Here is an 18804-nt window from a genome sequence, read left to right as displayed (position 1 = left end):
GGACATCGCAAAACATCTGATCAGTCAACATGCTCCTCAGACTTGGATCCAGACCGGATATTCGACACTGGTGACGGCCGGCACGTCGCAGCTGCTACTCAGCTACACACGGCCACTTTGACGGTTCAGGTGATAATGCAACTAACTCAGCGGATAATAAACGGCGACTCATCCGACCAAACCACCTTCCCCCGTCTACCTACGGTAGTGCAGGTGCTCTGGCGTGTGTTTCAGAAGGCGAACGGCTTGTTTCACCATTTGTTTTGGCGTCTTTTTTTAGTTGGAATGACAGCATGGCCAAGCCTCTGTTCAGGTTGCGATGGGCCATGATTTAGGACGTCTTATTACACTACACTGCTTTCGTAAGCCTCAAATATCAAACGTGTCCAAAGATATGAAGCTACGCGTTTCGCTGATTTTGTGTGTGTGTGTGGGGGGGGGGGGAGGGGGGCATGACCGAAAACCCGGGGTAGTCCATCGGACCCCCTGCAAACGCGATGCTTAAATCGCAAGCTGAAATACCATCTCAACGAACCCAATCTATACCCCTTGGTGAATACAATGCATTACCGGTGTTGTACATTCAGAACTGCGCCAAAACATTTGTAGATGGTACCTAACTTGCAAGACTGATGCTCCGATTAGCATCTAATCCAGTTGTTCTTTGGACGTATCCCCCTGTCCCGATCTCCATCAGATCCCATCAGAAAATAAAGACTTCCAACCAACCGGAACGGCCAAGACGGCAGCTATCGGAAGACAGGCGAATGCCAGTACAAGGTCGATCCCTTCAATGGATACCAAATGATCAGAACCGCCAACGAGGTACTGACCTGACGATGACGGTCCGGCGGAAGAGGAGGTCACAGCCTCCCCAGACGTCTCCGAGTGGACGGTCAGCTCCCGGGCCGATTCGTCTCCGTAGTACACCAGCAGCTCTGAGCCCCGCGGAATGGGCTTTGACGTCCTGCAAAAGTCGATAAATATATTTCAAAGCAATAATGAATATGTAAATAAATGATAAAAGCATTGCACATTTTGGGACAAGAAAACTAGCCATTGATAACCGAGAAGAATCAGCGGTAAGGGCTGCAGGCGGCGCAAGGAATAACGTACATAGAATGTAAAACGTTACAGATAGGAATTTTTTCCATGGATTTTTAGACTACAACACACCTGAAGTATATCTGACCCCGGTACTGGAAGGCCACTAGGTTTTGTTCTTCCTCTGAGCGGGCACAGTTGACCCTTCTGAGCCAGTTGCTGCAGCTCGGGTCTTCTGTATTCACCAAGTGATGCACGCGTTGGCCCTTCCTGATCTGAAATGCAAAACAATTCGCACATCAATCCTAGACAAATTTCAATTTTTGGTTATCTCCTATCTAGTGATATTTTTATAGCCTACTTAACTAAAAAGAAAAAAAAAACAAACAATAAAAACAAGAAGCGCCAATGTTCAAGTGATGGAACTTCAGCTATATTATTGTTCGAGATATAACTACAAAACCAGCATAACAGTCAACATAACAGACTGTCCCGTAGCTCAGTTAGTAGAGCGTTGGACTCCCGGTAGTGAGAGCCCGGGTTCGAGTCGCTCCGGCGCTCGATATTTGAGACTCCTGACGGGGATGGTCTGCGGTTGGTGGGAGCAGCCGCAGCCAGTTGAAGTCAGTTGAGTGGGACAGGCCATGTCCGGCTTTAAGGCTCGTTAAACTTTGGCATCTAAATTCTCCCGTTGCGTGGAATTGCGCGACCGGACGGTAGGGGTCGGGGTCTACGCAACAAGCTCTGCTTAGCGTAGGCTCCGGCACTGTCCATCCGTCCATTCAAACATTCGAGCTAAATTTATATAAAAAACAGTTTTGCCAGAAGAGCGAATAGTGTCAGACTCGCATGGAGATTCGACAGCAATCACAAACTAACCTGCCATTTGTACCCGGGCGTTCGGGCCCGAGCCTGCTCGGTGGTCAGGGTGCCCTCGTAAGGACCGAGTCTTTGGCGCGCCGGAACATCCTTTTCAGTCCAGACTCCTGGAATCAGAATGAATGGATGATGGCCTTCGTTTCACATAAATGGGCACACAATATCCTGGCATTTACAATCTCAAAACAAACACCATCAATACATGTTTAACAAACACCATCAATACATGTTTAACCCTCGCCCGTATTGGTGTTTTTCCAGCCGCGAACGTATAAGGGGGGGGGGGTCCGTTGGACCCCCCCCCTTGCCGTTTCGCCCCTGATCGAGCTAGAGCTTCGCGGAAAAAACGAGCGTGTTGCCCGTGACGAGAGGAAGCCGATGATACCTAATTTTAAGGTCCTAGGTCATTGATTGACCTTGCAGGTCAGGTCAATGACCCAAAACTCGGAAAAATCGGGACCTATTATAACGTCGTAAAGTGTGTCTGCTATGGGGTTTTTCGGGGCGCTGATCACGAATATCATGTTAGTTTTGATCACAGATGATGTCTTTATGCATTTAGTCCAGGTCGGGTCAGGTCAGGTCAGGTCAACCAGTAGGGGTCCTGCCGGGTATTCCTAGTAGGTGTCAACTGCCTCTGACAGCTTCGTAACATGTTACGAAGGCACCAAAACTACTTCGTAAATGTTCATATGGTTGCTAAATTCGAATTCAGCTCCAAAAACTGGCCTAGAAACATGTCAAACTCGAAAAAGTGAACCGAGGTCACCAAAGGTCAATGACCTGACCTGACCTTCAGGTGACCTTGATACCCACCCTAGTGCATGGGGGCAACATCATATCACATGTTTGAACGCTTGAAACCACGAAAAGACTGCAAACGCGCGGCTAATGCGAGCCGACATACGCCGAATCGCGATTCCGGCCAAACATGGTCTCGAAAAGTAGGTCACAGGTCAAAGGTCATTGGGGTCAGGGTCATGAATTTTTCAGGGTAGGTGTAAAATTGATCAACGCGAGGGTACTGAAAGTTTCGTCGCGATCGGCCGCTTTTTACGCGAGTTATTCGCGAAAAACCATGGGGGGGGGGTCCGTTCGACCCCCCCCCCCTATACGGGCGAGGGTTAACAAACACCATCAATACATGTTTGCAACAATGTCCACTAACGTACGTTATGTAATGCCATCGTTTTGCCTTGTCAACCTACCGGTGCCAGATACTGGATTTCTTGACTGAGCCGAGCTAAGAGAAGGCGGCAGCGTTTTGACATCCCTTTCGGAATCTCCGATACCGGGTCGTGCCTGGAATATAAGCGCACATACATATAGCGCAAAACGTCGACCACGGATGATGTAACGTACGAATGGACCTGACCTGTTTGAAGATCAGTCAAGCATGATTTGCGAACAATATATGCTATAGAGCTGTCCTAGAACCTGATCTTGCTTAGGTGTGTCAAGACTGGTTGAAGACTGCTGCAGCGCAGACAATATCTATAAATAGTGCCACATCAATAGGCAGAAAGACGCCGAAGGCTTTATAATGCCCCTGGTACCCTTTTGTGATCTAAGCAATAAGCATGACGTCTAATTAGCCAACCACCCATGTCATAAAAGAAAATTGAATGAACATGTGTGGAGAATACCAAGCCGACCCGTCCCTTACCTTGGTGTCGGATATGACCTTCAGAGCTCCATGGATACGACATTCCCCGTCCAAATCACGGCAGCATACGTCACAAACTGTCGGAGAGTAGGGCGAATGATAAATGATTCTTAAGGACTTGATCGAGAGCGTAGTTGATTAGGTATTTACTAAATTATTACTATTACGTCTAATAGAATCTACTATTCTATTAGACGTAAAAGTGTGTCTGTGATGGTTTTTATGACTGCAACTTTAAGAACATTTTCGTTCATTATCAAGAAGTTCTTGTTCAACCTAAAAAGTCATCCTCTCTTCCAGATTCTTTCTTTAACAACCTATCATCAGGAAAAGCTGACAAGCCGAAGAGCCACCAGTGAATAATTTTGCCTGCAGGCGCTGAAACAGGTCAGAGGAAGGGATATACCCACATATGTTGCCATCATCGAGACCAGCCACGTCCCGGTAGTTTATGACGAAACGTTGACTGTCGATGCTCACTCCTTCAGCAAAGACTGCAAAAATAGAATAATAAGATATAATTGATCGTTTTGCATTTAGTTAAGGTGCCGATTCAATATAATGAATGCAGTCAGACCATTGAATCTCTTTGCAGCGTCCAGATCTAATGATATGTATAACAAACCGGTAATTTCTCTGGGAGAAGTATACAGTAGTGCAAGGCTGATAGTACTATGGCAATAACAGGAGCTCCGCCACGGTCTGAAACTCTGAATATAAGGGGTATGACCCAAAAATGGACACCTCTATTATACATTTAGGCAGCATTACGGGACTGAATTATTGGGAAGGTATGGACCACGCAACACCTCCCCCCCCCCTCAGTGGCGGAGCCCCTGGGTAGACGCGACCTGCGTATTTTTTTTTCTGCCTGAATTCTGTCGACTTGCCTTCCGCAGAGTCTCGAATGTCCGACTGGTCACGCAATAACAGACTCCTTTTTGCATTGGAGATGTAACAAGCACTGAAAAAAGAATATAAGCAGTCAGCAAGATGGTGTTCTTGTGTCTAGGACAATGTCTGAAAAAAAACCTGATCGAATTTCAACACAAAGGTACACTAGGCCATGCCCTTGCTTACTTGTCCCGGTCCACCTCAGTGAACCCGATGAAGTCCTCAGACGGTGACGGCGACCGACACCGGAACACTTCCTTCCTCACTAGAGACTGCGCAGCGCGGTCTGACAAAGGATCGTCGTCCGACGCCGAGGGAGACGACGGCCGCTCAACCTAGACCAAAATAAAGAAACCAGCAATAGTCATCAAAACTACCTATAAGACATTTTACTGTTCATTCCACTATGGATATAAAAATCAAAACCCATTTCTTACTTGCATTTCCGTTATATATATCAACCCAACAGAAAAATATACTCTCAACACGAATGAACACCATGCATTTGTGCACCTACCTTTGGTGAATGGACTTCAATCTTGATCTCGTCCTTGCCAACTGGCTGAAAGACGCTCTCGGAACCACTGTCTACGGGAGAGGAGCCGCTCTGGGTCCTCCTCACACACCCTGACGGACTCCATTCCTCGTCCCTTCCAGCAGAGTCTTCCCGAAGCCACTTTGGTTCTACCGTTGTCGCTGACGCAGTCCGCATGAGAGGCGGTGGTTCAGACATAGCTGTTGGCATGGGCTGGGCCCCAATGTCATGTCAGTTCATCCTTTATTTCACTACCTATACCATATCACATACAATTAGTCGAGCAGATAGCAAAACAAGTTCAAGAGCATTTCACAATGGCATCGATGTAAAAATAAAAATAATACATTCTCTCGCAGATGTTGGAGATCGGGACGCCATCAATGCTCGTTCCATGCTCAAATTTGACGCAAACGTCATCCCAGATTCAGGAGTGGTAAAATCCTAGAGTGTCACTCATGACTCAACCCACATTTCAACTTTGAAACTCACATCGGCATCATGTCATGTAAATGTACTGGGATTCTGAAAGCTTAAAGTCATGCCTATAGTCTACGAGTATGTCATCCCAAGGTCCGTCATGAAAGCCTTGTCTGTGGTACGCTACTGTGCGTCCGTGTATGGGGCATGTACCGAAACGCAGCTCCGCCGTGCGCAAAAAAAAAAAACATTTGTGCACGTTATTGTCCATGTCCACACTGCACAATGACGCTTAACCCTCGCCCGCACATGGGGGGGGGGGGGGGTTGCCACCCCCCCCCCCAGGCAGTCTTTCTGCTCTGCACTCAACATTTTTAGAGCTAGAAGGCTGATTTTTCGTATAGCTGCTCGTCTATCCTTTCTTGATGTCCACTGAAAATTTCAAGTTTCTGTGATTTTTGGTTTCGGAGATATGACCTTGTTTTTCAGGTCATGTCATGACCCAAATGGCCAATTCTCAACATCTTGCGTTTGCCATGGGCCTTGTGAGCTTTTGACACCCTGATTTCGGCCTTTTTTGCCAGTCTTACCTCCCACCTATCATGGAACATGTTGTTCGACGATGTACAGGGGTCAAGGTCAGGGTCAAGGTCAACCTAGGTCATCTAAGATAATTGCGTTTTAGGCAAGCTGAATTTACTTTTTGTGAAGTTTTTTGACTGCATTTTTGGTAAAAGCTTCTCAGATCATGATTTCATGTGATATGGACCCAAAAACAATCGGTGCACACATCAGTATACACACAGACACACACAGACATACAAACACATGTAATTGACCTTGACCTAACTTGACCTGAAATGACCTCAGCAGCAAAATTCTGGTCGGATAGTGTGACAAAGAGGTTCTAGCTGGCTTGGCACCAGAAAATAGCATCGTCATCGGTATTTGATAAGCAGCGCACTTGATATCCAACGGTGACCCAAAACAGCAACATTTTTTAGTTTGACCTGACCTGGAAGGTCAATGACTGACCTGAGAAGGTAAAACTGGGTATCATTGGATTCGTCTCTTCCCAAAGAATCTTTTTGGTCTTCACTGCTAAGCTCTATCTCCAACAGGAACGAAATGGCGCGGGGGGGGGGGTGGCAACCACCCCCCCCATGTGCGTTCTAGGATGGGAAAATGGCATGTGCGGGCGAGGGTTAACCCTATTAGTGGCAGGGGGTGGGGGGGGGAGTTATCCACCCCTCGGTTTTTTCGAAAATATCTTCGAAACGGCTGGATCTAGGATGCTGAAATTTGCAGACTTTTCTTAGAACTAAACTGGGCACATCCCCTTAAATTTTCAAGTTGATACCTTTATCAGAGGCGGTTCCAGGGCATCGGGAATTGGGAGGTTCTATTCGTGAAGTGAGTCATTTGGGTGAAGCTTCAAAACGCACAGATCAATGCAAAATTCAGGTGCCTCTGACAGGCCTGTGGTGCCCCTGAAAGGACTGTGGTGTCCCTTGGCCCTGACAAGCCTAAGGTGCCCCCGACAGGCTCGTGGTGTCGCTGACACGTCCGTGGTGCCCTTGCCAGGCCTGTGGTGCCTCTGGCAGACCTGTGGTGCCCCTGGCGGGCCTGTGGTGGCCCTGCTAGGCCGCTGGTACCCCTGGACCCTGATAGGACTGTGGTGCCCCTGACAGGCCCAAAGTGGTGCCCCTGCGAGGCCGGTGGGGCCCCTGGCAGGTCTATGGTGCCCCTGGCAGGTCTGTGGTGCCCCTGGCAGACCTATGGTGCTCTTGCTAGGTCGATGGTGCTCCCAACAGGCCTGTGGTGCCCCTGACAGGCCGGTAGTGCCCATGGCAGGCCTGTGGTGCCCATGGCAGGCCTGTGGTGCCCATGGCAGGCCTGTGGTGCCCATGGCAGGCCTGTGGTGCCCATGGCAGGCCTATGGTGTCCCCGAGCCCCAAAGGGGCGGGAGGTCATGACCCATATGACTGATATATAGGACCCACCCTTGGATCCACCACTGGTCATTACTTGCAGACTGACTCATTTGACATCCATTACAAGACAACTCGCAGTAGTATGTTTGTCACCCTGTTCCTTTATGCCCATTTTTATAGTGGGCAAATCTTGACAACTGGGGGGGGGGGGGCGGGGCAACTCTGTTGAGTGCTGGGGCATTTGCCCCTCCAGCTAACATGTTAAAATAGGTCCTGTGACATGCTTTTTTGTTTGAGTTGTGTGGTACGTATTTTTTGCTTCGTTTCCATACTATTGAGAGGGCAGGGCAGGCTCACAGCTCATATCACAAATTGTGGTCAGTGCAGATGTTAACTGGTCATATTTTTGGTTCGGTGTGTTTTTTTGTAGTCTCCTTTGGCATTGGTGCAGATTTTCCACCTCTTAATGAAGGGATGGTGCGGATTTTGAACTCGCCTGGTGCGCCTCATCGACCTAATGGTCATTGCAGTATGGATTTGGGTCATGACATGACCTGAAAAACAAGGTCATATCTCTGAAATCATAAACCACAGAAACTTGAAATTTTCAGTGCATGCTGAAAAAGGATAGGAAAGCAGCTATACAAAAAATCAGGCTTCTAGCTTTAAAAATGTTCAGTGCAGAGCAGAAAAACTACCTGCGGGGGGATGGCATTTGGCAACCAGCCCCTCATGTCAATGTGCGCAAGATTACTTTACTACTCGTGCGGGTGAGGGAAGTTTTGGCCGAATGCCGTGAAATTTTGGTGAGATTTTTTTTATCACTGGAAAGAAAACTCCGTGGTGAACATTTAACAACGTCACAATGAAATCTAAGAAATAACAGCCAAAAAACCTTGAAAATGGCATAAAATAATATATCCAACCGCCTAACATACTGCGCCGTTATCGCCACTTTTGGCTTCAATTGTCAAGGTCAAAACTTTTGTCGAATGTATTTGATCCGTCAGTATGGTATTTGATGGCGTCATCAATGTTTGGCGGCTTAGGTTTTAGCATGGATTGTTATCCATGGTTTTAGCGTGGTTTTAGCAGCCTGCCTTGGTTTTAGCTATAGAAATAAAGACGTTTTAGCGGTTTTCATCATAGATAAAAAGGGTGTAGGTTACCAAATTTTCACTGGTGGTCCCGGATAATTTTCCCTCATTTTCCGGATGTCGAACGCACGCACAGTAAACTGTGATCTGCTGTCGGGGCATTTTCTTTGACGTCATTTTAGAGACATTTTTAAACAGTACACCCATGAATGCCACAAATGAAAACAAATTGTCGGTTTAGATGTCGGTTTAGATTATTCGATAGATGCTGTGGATAAATTGTTAAAATTTTGTTAAATTGATAAACAAAAGTGTGATAAATTAAAGGATGATAACTGATAATGATTTGTATTTCATATCGATTTAGAGTATTGGTAGAGCAGACGTCACACGGAGGTAAACGGGTAAACCTCCAACCTGAACCAACGAGGTGCTGTAGGTTTGTAGGTGTAGGTTTTAATAGAGCCTGGGTTTTAGGTTTATAGGTTTGTAGGCTGAGGCTAGGCTGTTTTTGTAGGTTGTAGGGTAGTCGTAAAGCAGGCGTCACACTTCTGTGTATATGGCTGGATGAGCTAGTATGATGGGCTGTGGCCTTGAGGCTGGCGCTAGTGTTGTTGCAATATGTTACGTCATGGACGTACTAGGTGTCGTACAACCTACCAGCCTACAACTTACTAACCTACACCTACCAACCTACAACCTAACCTACAACCTTAATCCACTTGTATACCACATAACCTTACCCAACTCAACAAGTGGTTGCTGGTTGGGTGTATCTTATAAATGTTTTGTGTAAAAAGTATCATAAGTATCTAATATCTATGCTATGTGTGATCTCTCCTTTTTACCTTAGAAGGATGTGACTATTCATTTTTTTCATGATTTTGTTTTGTGAATTTCTTCCATTTTGAAAGAATGCAAAAGAGGGAAATGACCCAGGATACTGGTTACTGGGAATGGGATAGGTACCGGGATTGGGCAGATACTCCATCCTAGATTAGCTTCCATGAGAGTCGTCAGTTCAGGAGCTTGATGTGATCGGGACCGTACAGGCCATAGGGGGCATAGTGGCCATCAAATTGGTAAGGTAAGGTACCTAAGGTTAGGTTGGGTTAGGTTAGGTCAGGTCAGGTCAGGTCAGTTAGGTTTGTTTTGGTTTAGTTTGAAAGAAACATCTGCGGGTGGTGGGTGGCAGGTATAGCGCCTCTGCTTGGTTGGATAAGCTTTGTGTGTCTGCTCTACTAATACTGTTTTAGGGCCTTGCTAAATTGTAAACAGATTATTTACAGGACAGCGAGTCGCCAACCAGTTGCTAGGTTTCCACTGTTTCCATCATTTTTTACAGTGCATTTAAGTAGTTTTTTATTGTGTATATTTTTTAGCTTCTATTAGCAGTTTCAATATTCTTTGTTATTTCAGGAAAGAAAAGAATATCATTGAAGAGCAGCTAAAGGTCATAGTACAGTTAGTCAGTTACACACCAAATATTGTCCAAAAATGAATGCCTCCTTCTCTGCCATTTATGACAATGTCATGTCAGCACACCTGGGTGTTGTTGAGTAGGAATGGTAGGTATATGGGGTAGGACCTCACTGCCAATTAATTTTCAGGATTTCCTAGCTGCACCAATGGATGATCATGATGCTGAAGAGAATGGCATTTCAAATAATCTGCCACCAGAAGCCAATGGCACAGGGGCTCTGGAAACACCCCAACCTCCAGGAGCTGATGCAGCAGAAAAAGACTTCAAGAAGGTATGATTATGTGTCAAATGTTAAGTTTCTGTTAGTTAGTACCTGTTTATTCTCTCTTGAATCTGGAAGTGTTATGTTTCTTGGCCCAACATGTTTACTTATTGTGACTTTTGTTACCATCAGATATGTTAAGGCTGGTTATGAACAAAAAAATGTAGCTACTTTTTACCTATATTTTTTGCCCTTGGCATACAAGATCCCTGGTGATAGCTGGTGACTTCTTTTATAAATTTATGTTACTCCTTAATGGTTCAAACCTTTTGAATGGAAGTATTCACAAGGACAGAGCCCCCTTTAAGCAAAGCTTGTTGCATTGACCCTGCCCTCAATCCTCCGATCTCGCAGTTCTGGTTCTATGGCAGAATTTGGAGTGTAAAACTTAACGTGGCACGTGCACACGTAGCCACGCACAGCCGGTCCCGGGCCCCCTCGCTGACTTCGCCTGGCTACGGCCTGCCACCAACCGTAACCATACCTGTCAGGAGGCTCGTAAATGTCAAGCGCCAGTTGTGCTTCGAACCTGGACTGTTATAACCGGGAACGCGTGCTCTCACCACGCGAAGTTCAACGCTCTACCGACAGAGCTACGGGACCGGGTTAGTTTGGTTTGTGTCAAATGCTATCCTTAATGGTCCGTCTTTATCGGTCCTTGCGTGCTGTTTCTTTTACAGGAGCCGCTGTGCACAGTGATGGAGATCTCTGTGTCCGAGTCAGAGCGGCGCTACAACGGCTCGATGAATCTGACCGAGTACTACACGGCCTACCTGATCGAGACGCGCGTCACCGAGCCGACGTTCGGCGGCGCGCTGAGCCGCCAGGGCGCGCTGTGGCGGCGCTACAGCGAGTTCGAGACGCTGGCCGGCTACCTGGGCGAGGCCTACCCGTACGTGGTGACGCCGCCGCTGCCCGAGAAGCGCGCCTCGCACGTCTGGCAGAAGCTAGCCACGGACCCGTTCGACTCCGAGTTCATAGACCGGCGCCGTGTTGGACTGGAGGTGAGACGTCCGAGAGATCACATCGTCGTCAATGATAAAGAATTGACAATGATATAGTATGTTTAACCAATTTCTTTCATGTTATTGGCGTGGTATTGCAAGCACTGCTTAACCCTCGCCCGTATTGGTGTTTTTCCAGCCGCGAACGTATAAGGGGGGGGGGGGGGTCCGTTGGACCTCCCCCTTGCCGTTTCGCCCCTGATCGAGCTAGAGCTTCGCGGAAAAAACGAGCGTGTTGCCCGTGACGAGAGGAATCCGATGATACCTAATTTTAAGGTCCTAGGTCATTGGTTGACCTTGCAGGTCAGGTCAATGACCCAAAAGTCGGGAAAATCGGAACCTGTTAGAACGTCGTAAAGTGTGGCTGCTATGGGGTTTTTCGGGGCGCTGATCACGAATATCATATTAGTTTTGATCACAGATGATGTCTTTATGCATTAGGTCCAGGTTGGGTCAGGTCAGGTCAGGTCAACCAGTAGGGGTCCTGCCGGGTATTCCTAGTAGGTGTCAACCGCCCGTGACAGCTTCGTAACATGTTACGAAGGCACCAAAACTACTTCGTAAATGTTCATATGGTTGCTAAATTCGAATTCAGCTCCAAACACTGGCCTAGAAACATGTAAAACTCGAAAAAGTGAACCGAGGTCACCAAAGGTCAATGACCTGACCTGACCTTCAGATGACCTTGACACCCACCCTAATGCATGGGGGCAACATCATATCACATGTTTGAACGCTTGAAACCACGAAAAGACTGCAAACGCGCGGCTAATGCGAGCCGACATACGCCGAATCGCGATTCCGGCCAAACATGGTCTCGAAAAGTAGGTCACAGGTCAAAGGTCATTGGGGTCAGGGTCATGAAATTTTTAGGGTAGGTGTAAAATTGATAACCGCGAGGGTACTGAAAGTTTCGTCGCGATCGGCCGCTTTTTACGCGAGTTATTTGCGAAAAACCATGGGGGGGGGGGGTCCGTTCGACCCCCCCCCCTATACGGGCGAGGGTTAAATAACGCCATGTATGTCATTGTCACACGCCTTGAAATTCTGTGGTTCAGTTGCTGTTCAGCGCTATTATAGTGTGAAATTTTTGGCAGACTCTGTAGTGTAACTGTATCAGGTAGTCGGTCTTAGCTCATAATCATGCATTTAAACGGCGCTGATGACATACAGCGGTATTTGATGGTTCCAACAATTTGATTTGAATATATTTTCAGAGCTTCTTGCTGCGTGTAGCTTCACATCCGATCCTGTCTTGGGACTCGATTTTTCTACGTTTCATCCAGGATGAAAGGGACTGGAAGGAAATCGTCACTGGCACAGGTAAGTTCTTCTATAGATGTTTCCCAGCTGGCTATGGTACCTAGCTGTTTTTCTGTGAACATTGCAAGTTCTCTCTCTCTACTGACAGCTGCAATACCCTGACTTACCATCCTGTATTGGGGGATTGGTGCACAAAGTGACCCGGTCAGTCGATTGTCGGTTAGCTGGGTGATGCTTATTTAGATCAACAGAAAAGTAACACGACATACTCGTACAGTATGTGCTCCCAATCACTGACTAGTGTTTGTTTGCTTTGTGTGAGTGGACGTCGCCGTTGGTCTTTCCCGGAACCTATAAGTTTTTGTTTCATATGCTTTATCATGCCAAACCTTCATGCTAATTTAACTTTATGGTATGGAGCATTATGGACACTCGTGCTTCTGTGCTGTATGGGATCTTAATGTTCCGATCGCACACAGCCGAGCTGTCGCCACGCATTGTGCCTGCGACAAGAACGCCGTTTCACTCTCACGTCTCTGCCGTCTGCGCTGCAGGCTACCTGGAAAAGGTGGAGCGCCAGCTGAAGTCGCTGAACGCAACCATTCGCGTCAAGAAGGGCGACAGCCGGTTCGACGAGCTGCTCACTTACGGACGGGAGCTGGAGGTGAGCGCTGCGCGGTGCGCGAGATGTGAGGGGTGGAATTGTGGTGGATGGGAGCGGGAAGAAGTAATGGCTGGGAGTCCGTGGGATTCATATTCAATTTTTAGTTCGCTGAAACATGACTAACTGCATCGTCATGCTCGGCCAACGTGTCTCGTATTTAGCCGGTGTTTTGCCACCACTTTTTATACAAGTAGCCTATAACTGTCTCAAAGCACACCAAAGTAGGTATGCTCTCTAGTTAGCGCTGGCTACTACCTGCACCACTACCTGTTAGTGCTGGCTACTACCTGGCTACTACTCAGGTTATTGGTGGTATTATTACGACTCCTTTTGTGCCAACACCAGCTGGACTAATTAACCCACATCTTCACATTCATGACCGATTAATATGTGTGCTGTTTTGTTTCTGACGCACCCCGGCGTCGGCAGACCCACCTATCGAGCGTGCTGCGCTCGCGCGCGCGTCTGACGGACGCCACGTACGCGGTGCGCCGTCAGCACGCCAGCTACGGACGCGTGCTCAGCCAGTGGTCGGCCGTGGAGACCCAGATGGGCGACGGGCTGCAGCGGGCCGGCCACTACATGGACGCGCACGCCGCCAGCATTGACACCTTCGTCGAGGAGGAGGAGGTGCGGAGGGAGGGGACGGCTGGGAGAGGGAGGCAGAGGGAGATACTCGTATGTAGATAATTTGATTTGTGGGGAAAGGCGGCAGGGGAAAGTAAAGTAATTCATTGACCCCTTAGTAAATTTGTAAACGAGGCCCATGAAGCGCCAGGGATAGCTCTTGGCTTCCGGCCATGGCTCATTTTTCTGTGTTTTCGCCATTTGGTTGCCCTGCGCAGCTGGCGCACCCGGACTGATGTGACGATTCTGTGTCTGCCGCGTCGCCAGGTGTACATTGACCAGCTGAAGGAGTACATGTACTACGCAGCGGCGCTGCAAGCCGTCTGCCACAAGTACACGATGCGGCAGTACCAGCTGGAACGGCTGGACGATACGCTCTCGCAGCTGTCGCAGCGCCGGGAGAACGCACTGCAGGGTGAGACCGCCGACCGCTCTCTAGGATACAGACTGGCCGACTCATTTGTAGCTAATAAATCGTGCTAATTAATCGTCATTCATATTTCCAACGTAACCGAAATATATATCGCATCACTTATTTGTTTACCTAAAGTTTTGCGCCTCAGGTCGATGAGTGTGATCTTACACCTTAGAGTATTCTTACATCCTTTGATCTACAGTTCCTCCCACAGTTTACCAGTACCCCATTTTAACACCTCACCCACTTACCCAAACCCCTGCCCCGACCCGGATCGCTCGTCTGGTGACCGCGTGGTGCCATCCCCCATTTCCCAGGTAAGCCCAGTCTGATGTGGCGGCTGCTGGGCAGTGTTGATACGGACGAGGTGCGTGAGATGAAGGTGGCGGACATCGACCAGCAGGTGACCGACACCGAGCAGCAGATCCGGCAGCACACTGAGCAGCTCAGGTGGGTTAGATGGGTTAGGTGGGTTAGATGGGTTAGGTGAGTTAAGGTGGGTGAGCCTACAGCACACTGAGCAACTCAGGTGGGTTCTGGGTTCGGTGGGTTAGCAGCAGATCCGGCAGCACACCGAGCAGCTCAGGTGGGTTAGATGGGTTAGGTGGGTTAGATGGGTTAGGTGAGTTAAGGTGGGTGAGCAGCAGCAGATCCGGCAGGCTGCTCAGGTGCTCAGATGGGTTTGGTGGGTTGGGTGGGTTAGCAGCAGATTCGGCAGCACACCGAGCAGCTCAGGTGGGTTCTGGGTTAGGTGGGGTAGATGGGTTAGGTGAGTTAAGGTGGGTGAGCCTGCAGCAGATCCGGCAGCTCAGGTGCTCAGGTGGGTTTGGTGGGTTAGGTGGATGAACAACAGATTCGGCAGCACACTGAGCAGCGTCAGGTGGGTTTTGGGTTAGGTGGGGTAGATGGGTAAGATGGGTTAGAAGGGTGAGATTCGGCAGCACACCGAGCAACTCAGGTGGGTGGGATTCGGCACGATGGCTGGAACGGTGGGTAGATCGGGCGTGGTTATGACAATGATATAATATTCTTCAGGGTTACAGCGTATTTTTTATATATAAATAATACGGTAATGACCACCGGATTGTCCGTAGAAATGTCTTTAGTTATTGATATTTATGCATCAATTCATTACTTGCCTTTGTGAAAGCTGAAGGTGCAGCCCGATGAAAAAGTCAAACATTTGTTTTACATCGGACCTCCCTTGCAGTGAGTTTGTGGAGAAGGCTCTGGAGGACGTCCAGCGGTTTCATTCCCGAAAAGTTAAAGATCTCCGAGAGACTATTGTCAACTACATGAAGCTGCAGATTCGTATCTGCAAAAAGGTAAGCAAGCTTTATTGGGCGGAGACTTCCACTGGCGTCCAACTGGCGTCTAATTGAGCAGACGTCCAAGTTGGCGTCGAACTTGGTGTCGTACTATTGGACGGAGACTTCCAAGCTAGACGCGCTGTCGCCAAATAGACGCAGCCGCCGTCCAGCTAGACGCGTCTAGCTAGACGCGAAATGGAAGTCTCCACCCATTGTCTTCGTTTCGCTCAATTTATCATAGTGCGGATGGGGGTCTCAGTCAACCTGGCCATGGTGGGGGAGGGAGAGGATGTATTTTGCCACACCACTCAACGCACCTTTAATTCTTAAAAGTATATATAAATGTTAAGGCTGTATAAAGTGATCGATAGCTATAAACGAATATTTCCAAGAAGATATCCATTTATGAGTACTTCCCAGAGGATTAAGGTCATGTACTGGGGTCTTTGGAGGCCGTCAAAGTTCAAATATATCTGTACTGCTGGGGTTCTGCAGCAAAGCGTTTGATGATTCAAGACATAATATTTCTGAATTTAAAAAACGAATTGCACAGATACTGAATGTTTGTTTTTCATTTTCATTTTTTCATCAGCGCCATCACAGAATATCGAAACACGCAGTGTTTGTCCACACGCCTGCATGCAGTCCCGCAGCTAAACTGGCCGCTGATTGTGGTCGCCGCTTCTTTCAGGGTCTGCAGACGTGGCGACACTTCCGCGACTGCGTGGACAGCCTGGAGGGCCAGCCGCCGCCCGTGCCGCCGCCGCAGGAGATCGGGTCGCCCTAGACACTCCCGTGACCCGCTGCTTTTGGAGGACCTGCTGGTCGGCATCGCTGGCCTGCAGTTTGACAATGGATCACCAAGTCCCAAATGGATGCTGACGGAAAGGATCGATGCGTAGAGCAGCTCTGACGGCCGCGAATGTGTTGGGTGCCGCTGCTGAGGTGCTTGAGGTGAGGGTGAAGCTTTGGAAGGAATATTTATTTTTCGCTTATACATATGCGTGTGTTTGTTTGTCATATGAGTTATCGTACCAGCTACGAATCTCTTATGGAGATTCGTCAAGCGCTGAAAGCTGTTGTGTGATGTACTATAGTTGTTATTCTATTTAATCCACTTTGGTAAAAGTATCGCTTTATCGCATTCCAGCGACCGACGTGATTCAGGTGCTGCTCTCACCTGCTGGTTATTGCTAAGAATTATGCCAAGCATATATTTTCGTATTTATTTACGCCTCTCATAAATTTTCATCATGCCGGGCGCTACCCGATCGTCCACGTGCCCTCCTCGTGCCATTGCTGTGTCTCAGAGGCAGGGGACCGGCGCCGCGATGTACGCGTCCCTGCTCGCTCGGCCATCCCACACCCGTGCTGTGGCGGCTGGCCGGCTCACCTGCTCGTCATGTATACTGTTCCATGTTATGTTGCTGGCTTCAGACAATATATGTACGGTTATCGGTGCCATCGTTCCATCCTTCCTTCTCAGGCGCTTTGCCGACGCGCTGGCCTTTCCTCGAAATGTTGCGGTATTGAAACTTTTGCTTTTTGGAAGCAAGCTCTTTCGCTCTGATAAGACCGTTGTATAGCCGTAGGGAGAGCCGAGAGGGAGACATTGGGCTGAGCGGTACCGACTGGTGCGTCGTAGTGGCAGAGGTCCCAATGGGAAGGGAGTGCCGTGATGGAACAGCCTGTACTGCCACTGGAATGGTCACCTCGATAGGTCACCACGTCCACCGGTTATCTGATGGGTTGACCCGTCAGAAGATTCAAGATTGTGATTCTTGTAGATAGTCTGAATAAGGGAGGAAGTGTGAGAAATAATGCCTAATATTATTTCGCATTATTATAATGAGAATGGGCTAGTGTAGTCCTCTAAAAGACAGTAACACGGGCGTAGGAACGTCATGAAAAGTGGGTGGGCCACCCTGTCAAGGGGCCTCCTTTTCCAGGGGGCCTCCTATTTTCAGGGGCCTCCAACTTTTGCCTTGTCCTGCTGGCTGCTTTCAAGTAGGTATGACCTCCAAATCTAGCTTCTGAGATCGGGCAGATGTACCCAGGGGCGTAACCGCTTAAGCGAACAGAGCGGAAAGTCCGCACCATTTTTAAAACTTATTCCCCCTCCGATTTTTTTAGAATCTATTTGCCGCAAACGGCGCATGACCCCTGAAAACCCTTACACAAATGTCTTCCTCGTTTCCCAGGTGCCACCATTAGCTTCATAGGCGCCCTCTTTGGCATATAAGCGCCCTATGTATAGTCATCAGAGACATCCCTATATGTCCCACAGTCGCATACAATGTGCGCTTATCATAGGCGTCTCTCTTTTATGGACACTTGAAGCCTGAAGGCGCCTCTCTTTGCCATGCCGGCGCCCCTGTTTGTTATGAATGCACCCCCATGGCATTTTTTTTTTAAATTTAGTCCGAACCTTTTGATGGGAAGGATTCACAAGGACAGAGCCACCGCTAAGCGAAGCTTGTTGCGATGACCCTGCCCTCTACCCTCCGATCGCGCAATTCCGATTCTATGGCAGAATTTGGAGTCCAAAGTTTAACGTGCGCACAAAGCCGCGCACGGCCGGTCCCCTCGCTGACTTCGCCTGGCTACGGCCTGCCACCAACCGCAACCATACCTGTCAGGAGGCCCATAAATGTCGAGCGCCCGTCGCGCTTCGAACCCGGACTGTCATAACCGGGAACGCGTGCTCTTACCACGCGGAGTCCAACGCTCTAACCAACTGAGCTATGGGACCGGCATTGATCAATTGCATTGCAGACCCCTATTGCATGTGGACACCCATATATGTAGGCCTCACTGGCGCCCCTCTTTCGCATTGAGGCGCCCCTATGGGCATCATAGGCGCCCCTCTATTGCACGTAGGTGCCCTACTGTCTCAGAACCGCTCCCTTTTGGCATGCAGACGCCCATCTTTCGTACGGAGGAGCCGCTGTGGTTCTTAGAGACGGCATGGTGCTCCCAGACGCAGATGGGGCTCTCGGAGTCGACAGTGTGGGACCTTCAGTCGCTGATGGGTGCCTGCCAGATGTGGACCCTCGGAGACGCCGGTATGGGGCCCTCAGAGATGCCGGTATGTGGCCCTTAGAGACACCGGTGTGGAACCCTCAGATACTTCAGTGTGAAGCCCTTACAATTGCTGGTGTGGAGCTATGAATGCGCTGGCTTAAATCCCTCAGAGGCCGGTACATGGACATTAGAGCTAAGTGAGAGCTTGTGTACAGTGTAGTGCCTTCAGTGGCCTTGAGGGGAGCCGTTAGACATCAACATGGTGCCCTCAGGAGCCGGTGAG

General features: G+C 48.7%; 2 protein-coding genes across 26 annotated transcripts in view; one reads left to right on the top strand and one right to left on the bottom strand.

Moving 5' to 3' along the window:
- The window catches only part of LOC122382455 (zinc finger protein 2 homolog), a 43841-nt gene extending 35488 nt beyond the window's left edge, over positions 1-8353 (bottom strand). For 3 of the 18 annotated variants that reach the window (XM_043367796.1, XM_043367792.1, XM_043367784.1), the window contains exons 1-10: positions 8311-8333; positions 5001-5218; positions 4670-4818; positions 4480-4553; positions 4000-4083; positions 3590-3666; positions 3132-3225; positions 1924-2030; positions 1177-1319; positions 834-967 (exon numbers count right to left, since the gene is read on the bottom strand). In XM_043367796.1, coding sequence (XP_043223731.1) covers positions 834-967; positions 1177-1319; positions 1924-2030; positions 3132-3225; positions 3590-3666; positions 4000-4083; positions 4480-4553; positions 4670-4818; positions 5001-5216 — 1078 coding nt within the window. In that variant the 5' untranslated portion in view covers positions 5217-5218; positions 8311-8333. Of the gene's footprint in view, positions 1-833; positions 968-1176; positions 1320-1923; positions 2031-3131; positions 3226-3589; positions 3667-3999; positions 4084-4479; positions 4554-4669; positions 4819-5000; positions 5232-8070 lie in introns of all 18 variants that reach the window. The other 15 variants (XM_043367798.1, XM_043367780.1, XM_043367786.1 and 12 more) reach the window with 12 other exon arrangements.
- A 327-nt stretch (positions 8354-8680) lies between these two features.
- Positions 8681-16957, top strand: LOC122382453 (sorting nexin-4-like). Of its 8 annotated transcripts, XM_043367779.1 has the most exons (11): positions 8728-8865; positions 10080-10223; positions 10895-11218; positions 12436-12541; positions 13036-13145; positions 13575-13775; positions 14040-14187; positions 14505-14611; positions 14748-14773; positions 15398-15512; positions 16189-16957. In XM_043367779.1, the coding sequence occupies exons 2-11, from the start codon at positions 10098-10100 to the stop codon at positions 16282-16284; spliced, it is 1359 nt and encodes a 452-aa protein (XP_043223714.1). In that variant the 5' UTR covers positions 8728-8865; positions 10080-10097; the 3' UTR covers positions 16285-16957. The 8 variants fall into 8 exon arrangements, with proteins under 8 accessions (XP_043223709.1, XP_043223707.1, XP_043223708.1 ...); XM_043367774.1 differs by lacking the exons at positions 8728-8865; positions 14748-14773 and adding an exon at positions 8681-8700 and having other exon boundaries at positions 14505-14637; XM_043367772.1 differs by lacking the exon at positions 14748-14773 and having other exon boundaries at positions 8683-8865; positions 14505-14637.
- The last annotated feature ends 1847 nt before the right edge of the window (positions 16958-18804 follow it).

Source organism: Amphibalanus amphitrite, unplaced genomic scaffold (genome assembly GCF_019059575.1).
Source record: "Amphibalanus amphitrite isolate SeventyFive unplaced genomic scaffold, NRLGWU_Aamphi_draft 000140F_arrow, whole genome shotgun sequence".
Lineage (NCBI taxonomy): Eukaryota > Metazoa > Arthropoda > Thecostraca > Balanomorpha > Balanidae > Amphibalanus > Amphibalanus amphitrite.
This window is presented reverse-complemented; position numbering and strand designations above follow the sequence as displayed.

What these genes read in the sequence shown, in the direction of transcription:
- LOC122382453 (XM_043367774.1), top strand. Translation starts at nt 10,098, where the DNA reads ATGGATGATCATGATGCTGAAGAGAATGGCATTTCAAATAATCTGCCA. An exon ending in CTTACGGACGGGAGCTGGAG is followed by an intron (nt 13,146 to 13,574) that starts GTGAGCGCTGCG and finishes CGGCGTCGGCAG; the next exon opens with ACCCACCTATCGAGCGTGCT. An exon ending in CCGGGAGAACGCACTGCAGG is followed by an intron (nt 14,188 to 14,504) that starts GTGAGACCGCCG and finishes CCCATTTCCCAG; the next exon opens with GTAAGCCCAGTCTGATGTGG.